Below are 7,171 nucleotides of genomic sequence, written 5' to 3'. Positions count from 1 at the left end.
TACCATACGAAATAAATTGGATGGTTAAGGAGATATTCCCCCTCGCAATGCGCCGCTGACTGCAGCGGCGCATGCGCACAGGGGATTCTCGGCTGAAAGTCCGGCAGACGCCGGACCCTGCCGCAAAGGAAATCTCCCGCGCGCATGCGCAGGAGTGACGATATAAAAAAATAAAATCTTCAGCGGGTTTACTACCGCTTTAACAGAGTTTATTCATTACAAATCCAATCCAAAATCATAATAAGATGACACATGTAGAGGCCAGCAAAGGATGGGGGGGGGGTTGGGAAAATGTTATCAAAAGAACTCACGCTAGCTTTTCAGGTAGGTTTTATTTCACAAGAATAAAAAATAAATAAATGTATAATTACAAAAGATCTACAGCAAGTAGTGAAAGATCGCCATCAATAAACATTCTCATATACAATACAAGGGAAGGCATTTAAGAATAAATATATCCACAAGATATAATAAATTATCAAAAATACATTAACATGGAGCACAATTTAAAAACGCTGTAGGCTCCTCAGTGCATTTTTACAGTAAACGGCTTGCAAACAGTTCAGCGTTTGCACACATTTGTAAACAGGAGCTCCTTATTAAATAAAGACGTTCCTATTTGTAAACAGGTTCTACTGATAAGATTCATTTACTGTATAAATTATGTCTATAGTTAGTAACATTTTTCAGTCTAGGAATGATATTTACACAATAAAAATGATCAATTTAACTGTATTTTTGTCTCACACAGACTTACATATCCCTCCAGTTCAACAAAAAACAAACAAACAGGGGCGGACTGACAATTCGGGCACTCAGGCACTGCCCGAGGGCCCCATGCCCCTAAGGGGCCCCATCAGGGTTGCCAACCTCAATAAAAGCAGGGATAGTATGTAAAAATGTGTTTTTTTTTTAAATCCCAAGATTATAGCTGCCCCCCCTCTCCAGTACTTTTTCAGTGTGTGTATATGTGTATTCTGCGTGTGTGTGTGTGTGTGTATACTGTGTGGCCCCATAATCTATTGCCTGGGGGCCCCCTAATCTCCTATTGCCCGGTGGCCCCATAATCTTCTCCTATTGCCTGAGTGCCCCATAATCTCCTATTGCCCGGGGGCCCCATGAGTTGTCAGTCCGTCCCTGCAAACAAACAATAAAACATGATCCAATTTGCTCCAGCAGGGGAATAAATTCCTTCCTGTTTCCCCGAGAGGCAATTGGATATTGCCTGGATCAACTTTACCTATAAATTTTAATATCCAGTTATTATTATTATAATATATTTATATAGCGCCAACACATCGCTTTACAAAAAAAAAAAAAGGATTCTGTTCCTTTAAAGCATGTTATGCAGTACAGTGATGTGTAATTTCCTGGCTGATCCTACCTGGCTGATCCTGCCTGGTTCTGCCCTCCCTCTTGTAAACTGACGATATATCATGGCTGCTGAGCCCTGACACTGTGGTCAGTTTATGTGCCTCCGTCATCCGCAGCATGCTCTTCTGTGTCTCCTGTGTCCTCCCCCCTCCTCTCCCTGCCGCTGGTCTGTGTCTGAGCCGCTCAGCCCCTCCTACCACTGTTCCGAGCAGTGCAAATATTACTGCTCACAAGCACTGCCAGCCCCTCTGCTAGTATAACTTATAGTATATACTGTATGCTGTTTTTGTAAAACATTCATCTTCTAAATACCTTATTCCTAAATACCTTATTCCTATATTCCGCTTTCCACTCTCTTCCTCCAATGTATACACTAGGGAGGGAGGTCACGTGACCGCCCGGCAGACTTCAGAGGCAGAGCTCGACACCTCCCTCCCTAGTATATATATCGGAGGGCGATAGTGACGGGTGGTCAGGTGACCATTGATTGGGAAGAAAGGATAAGGTATTTAGAGGATACATTTTTAAAAACAACATACCGTATATACACTACAGGTTATACTAGCAGTGGGGCTGGCAGTGCTTGTGTGCACTGCCTTAACAACCCCTTTAAAGTAAATAACTCAACACAAAGTTCACTATACGGACCCCTTAGGTATTTATATATGTTCACCATATCCACCTTAGGCCGCGTACACACGGGCGGAAGTTCGTCAGACAATCCGACAGACAGTCCGTCCAAATTTTGAATGAACGGACTTGACCACACACGATGAACAGACAGTCCGCTGAAAGCTTGCGCGATGACGTGTACAGCACGTACGACGGGACTAGAAATACGACGTCCAATACACTGCAATGCAACCTTCGGCCGTGTAAATCCTTTCTGAGCATGCGCCATACTTAGTCCGTCCAACTTGCCTACTCACGAGCGGACTGTCCGCTGAAACCAAGTTTGGACGGACAAAACCAAGTTTGGACGGACAAAATTACGGAAATTCCGAAAGACTTAGTCCGTCAGACTGAAAAAGTCCGCTGAAGCCCACACACGAGCGGATTGTCCGCTGAAACACGGTTCAGCGGACTAAGTTGGACAGACAATCCGCCCGTGTGTACGCGGCCTTAGTCTCCTCTTCTCAAGAGAGAATACATTCTCCACATAGCTGAGATCCTCCATGCCTCTTATCAGTTTGGTTGCCCTTCTCTGCACTTTCTCCAGTTCCCTGATATTCTTTGAGAACTGGTGCCCAAAACTGAACTGCATATTCCAGATGAGGTCTTACTAATGATTTGTACAGGGGCAAAATTCTCTCTCTGGAGTCCATACCTCTCCCAATACAAGAAAGGACTTTGGAAAGCGCCGCTTGGCATTGTATGTTATTATTGAGCTTAAGATCTACCAAAACTCACAGATCCTTCTCCACCATTGACTCCCCATAGTATGATGCACGAATATTCTTAGCCCCCAAGTGAATAACTTGTGTTGATCAATAAAGCTAGATGGGTAGAATTTAGAATGGAAATTCTTGGGAAGGGAATGTTCTAAGAAAGTTTGTTCATTTTTCTAACCATCCGTGGATCAAATCGACATTCATTTTCTACCACACTGAGGAGAAAATGCGACATAGGATTGAACATTTTTCTCAAACAAACTTTTAACAGTGACTGTGGTTTTTGTTTGGTCCATTCTTTCCAAAATCAAAAGTTATGAGCAAACACAAAATGTTGAACTTTGAATTTTAGGAAAAATAGTATGAAAATGCTAAGCCCTTGTACACACGGTCGGAGATTCCGACGGAATGTGTGCGATCGGACCGTTTTGTCGGATATTCCGACTGTGTGGTCTACATCGGACTGTTTCCGTCTGAGTATCCGACGGACCAAGTTTTCCAACTTGTGTATAGAATTCCGATCGGACAATGTGCCACGCATGCTCAGATCAAATTCCTACACCAAAGCTATTGGCTACTAGCGTGAACAAAATCAGACGGATTTGGTTGTCGGAATCTCTGACCATGTGTACAAGGGCTTAGACTAACTTTCTAAGAATTGTTTATTTGAAATTCGATCTATCCATGGCCATCTCAATGTCTGGCACACACGGTAAGTTTCTTGCTTCATTCAACCCAGCGTGATAAACGAAAAATAAATGTGATGTTAGTACAGCGATCTCTCCTCTAGTCAGCACTCACAGAAGTTGAGAGTTCTGATTGGATGGCAATCAGCTACTGGTTTTCCAGCATGCTTGTTCAAAATAAGTTGTTCAAAATAAGCTGGTCTTGAGATTGGCTTCTGTGAGGCTAGGACGTGTACACACGGGCTGATTTTATCCGATATTTGACCCATGTGTATGGGGATTTAGTCAAACATCCACAGGTTTATAAATCCTACAGGGCTATAAGTCCCACTAAAGGGTTGCATATTCTGTGACAGTGTGAGGCCCTGCCAATGAAAATGCAGGAGAAAATGACACAGGATTCGCATTAAGTCTTAATGCGAAATTCCAGACTCGTTTCCGAGTGGAGAAAGCTGTGTTTTCTCTGGATTCTATAGTCCTGCATCGGGGCCTGGAGCTTGAAGGCTCCAAAGTGCCTTGGATGGGACAGAACCCTCAATCCTTTGTCCGAATTTTACTGGATGGCAGCAGCCAGTGTGAGTGCACATGTGCAGGGTCAGTATATACTCAAGCCTGAGTATAGTTCAGAGCTCCCAATTTGGAGACAGCTCCCATATTGGAGACAGGAGGTCTCATCCAGGGGTCAGAGGAGCCCCAGCCAGGAGGAGTCAAGAGACAGGAGGTCTCACCCAGGAGTTGGAGGTACCTCAGCCAACAGTCAAGAGATAGAAGGTCTCACCCAGGGGTCAGAGGAGCCCCAGCCAGGAGCCAAGAGACAGGAGGTCTCACCCAGGGGTCAGAGGAGCCCCAGCCACGATGAGTCAGGAGACAGGAGGTCTCACCCAGGTGTCGGAGGCACCTCAGCCAACAGTCAAGAGACAGGAGGTCTCTGAGGTTTCAGAGAAGCCCCAGCCAGTAGTCAAGAGATTCATCTCAGGAGTCGGGTGGGCTTCTATCCAGAGGCCAGAAGTGGACCATGCAGCAGGGTCCTGCAACTAAAGGCTAAGTGAACCAGGAGAGCTAGGCAACACAGTCAGAGGGTCTGGTAAGGAGAGTAGTGGTTCTGCTGACAAGGAAGCCAGGTGGCGTACTGATTTCAGTTGACTTTTCATGTTGATGGAGGAAACCCCTGCATGGGCAACTAATGCTTATGTGAACTATACCTTTTTTGTTCAATAAAAGTGGGCTTGCCATGCCCTAAATACATATTTGGACTGGCGCAGCTCATTATGAAAAAGCACCTGCCACTTGAGAATAAGCACCTCAAGACCACAATTCCTACTGCCAATTTCATAAATTCACAATAACTGGCTACACTACTGGAATGTTAAGTCTCCTGGGATATCTGGACACTCACTTCAAGAGGATTATTAATTGTCATGTTTCATGAGGAACTGCACCCTTATGTGCTTCTTTCTATGAAATGTGCACAGATATGTGAATTCAGCAGGACACTTCCACTATAGGCTACTTCAACTACAGTATATCCTAAATATAGAGCAGAGTAAAGAGTGAAGGAATGGTATTTTCTGTTAGGGGAATTGGAATATGAAAGTGGATCTGTTGCATTGCCCTGCATTTAAAATTTGTCTAACAAGGTGGACATGCTTATTGTACATAAATTGTTGGGTGAGGCAGTAATGGAACATTATGCACACAGTAAAGGCCAACTCCAGTGGTCGTGTGAAGTAAAACAGACATCCCCATAATGTCCGTAACGGTTAGCATTCAAGGCATTCAATAGGCAACTGGAGGGAATTGGTCGCAGTGGAGGTTGCGTTAGCCGAAGATTAGGCAAATCCTCTCAAATATACGGATTACAGTTAAGTAAACTTAAAAAAAGGGATGTTTGGTTGCCTGAATCCAATATTTTTATACATACCCTGCTGCATTACTTTAAAATGTGTTTTACAATATTAAAAAGACTAAAAAATATACTGTAGGTAAATAAATATAAAGTCAAATCCAGTTATTTTGTGCTAAGTTGTTCAGCTTGGAGGTCTAGTGGTCCCTAAAGTCTTTTGAAGGCACTTAGTAGACAAAATGGAAAAAAACAATTCATCCTCTATGGCTTGTAATCATGGAGCATCTTCTGGATTGCTCTCCATTTTTTTGGATGTTTCTCCATTGTGTGGAAAGTGATCATTGGGAGGATTTGTCTCCATCATGTTACTGTGCTCAGTGGTCCCTTTATTGGTCGTTTGTGAAGAGCCTATACAGAAAAACATTAAAAAAGACATCAAAGCTGTGAGTTTGAAACCAAGAACCAGAAATGTCTATCTTATAACCTGGAACATATTTTAAGTAGGACTAGAGAAAGCTTGCCCCTTACTATAATTGTAGACTGAACTGTTTCCATTCTTGACCCTGGTCACCCCAGAAAATAATCCACATCACGAACAGCATTCATTTGATATCTTGAATTTTCCACAGTGGAGTCAGGGATTTTCCAGTTTTACTTCCAAGCTATTTAATGATATTTTTAATTTACAAGGGTATTCTAGTGGGCCCAGTTATCTGACGTACTGCCAATCCAGGTTGGGGATTGGTCAGGGCTCTTCAAAATACTACCTCTCCTCTCCTCCTTCCTTCCCAGAAGATTCCAGCATGTTCTGGAAAGAAGTGGGAGGTCTCAGGGATGCTACCTGTGAGTCACCCAGTTCTGCCTGAGTCACTCCCAAACCTGAAATTGAACTACTCTACAGAAAACCTAACTACTGTAGCACCCTCTAGTGTTGCTACAGTAGTTTTTGTTTTTTTATTATTGCCTTCAATATTGCTTTAGCTCTAATAGATATGTAGATATAATAAGGGGTTGGATATCAGGGTTCTAGAGGCCTGCAGAGTAACTCCAGACAAGAAGTGGACCACTAATGTTCTCCATTATCAGCCTACCTTACATCTAAACATTAAGTAAACCACTGCAGATTCCCAGCACCTATGGGCAGGACTACAGCTTTCTGGCAATAAATTGTGTGCAAATTCCCTCCCACGCTACAATATTTTTGAGGGAAGGCCTGAGGAGGGAGGGTGGTGCTAAAAACAGTGAACACCCTGGATGTAGTTTCATAAGTTTAGGTTTAGTTCATTTAGAAGGTGAGGATACCAACAACCATATTGATTGGGCTAGCAAGAGAACCATGGGCAAAGCCTGAATGCTATAAGGAGAATTTGAGTAAGATGGGACCCTAGAACCTACTTAAAGGCAAAATGTTTATGATGTTCCCAACCTTTTTTTAGCGAAGTAGCACTTTGGATGTGTACTTTGAGCCTGTATGTTCTATGGCAGTGATGGCGAACCTTGGCACCCCAGATGTTTTGGAACTACATTTCCCATGATGCTCCACTACAATGCAAGGTACCAGAGCATCATGGGAACTGTAGTTCCAAAACATCTGGAGTGCCAAGGTTCGCCATCACTGTTCTATGGGAACACATGTAAAGCAATTGTAATAAGAAACCACTTGAAAAGTAGAGTACTTACTGTAGCGGTAGGCTAGGAGGCACAGGATGAAATGTGTGACCAGAAACATCACAAATGTAGCCAAGAGGTACCCTGTCTTCTGACGATCTATTTCACCGTCTGTAAAACATGAATCAAAAATTATTAGAGATATTCTATTTTTTATATTCTACCACAATCCTAACTAAATGTGATTTGCAACTTTTGACTACAGGATC

At 43.1% G+C, this 7,171-nt stretch overlaps 1 protein-coding gene across 1 annotated transcript in view; it reads right to left on the bottom strand.

Moving 5' to 3' along the window:
• Nucleotides 1-313: 313 nt before the first annotated feature.
• LOC143973807 (uncharacterized) overlaps nucleotides 314-7,171 on the bottom strand; it is a 35,186-nt gene continuing 28,328 nt past the window's right edge. The window contains exons 9-10 of the mRNA XM_077474664.1: nucleotides 6,975-7,073; nucleotides 314-5,702 (exon numbers count right to left, since the gene is read on the bottom strand). Of these exons, the coding sequence (XP_077330790.1) occupies nucleotides 5,569-5,702; nucleotides 6,975-7,073 (233 nt within the window). The 3' untranslated portion in view covers nucleotides 314-5,568. The remainder of the gene's footprint in view (nucleotides 5,703-6,974; nucleotides 7,074-7,171) is intronic.

Source organism: Lithobates pipiens, unplaced genomic scaffold, assembly GCF_037356315.1.
Source record: "Lithobates pipiens isolate NorthernLeopardFrog02 unplaced genomic scaffold, aLitPip1_a1.2 Scaffold_119, whole genome shotgun sequence".
Lineage (NCBI taxonomy): Eukaryota > Metazoa > Chordata > Amphibia > Anura > Ranidae > Lithobates > Lithobates pipiens.
This window is presented reverse-complemented; position numbering and strand designations above follow the sequence as displayed.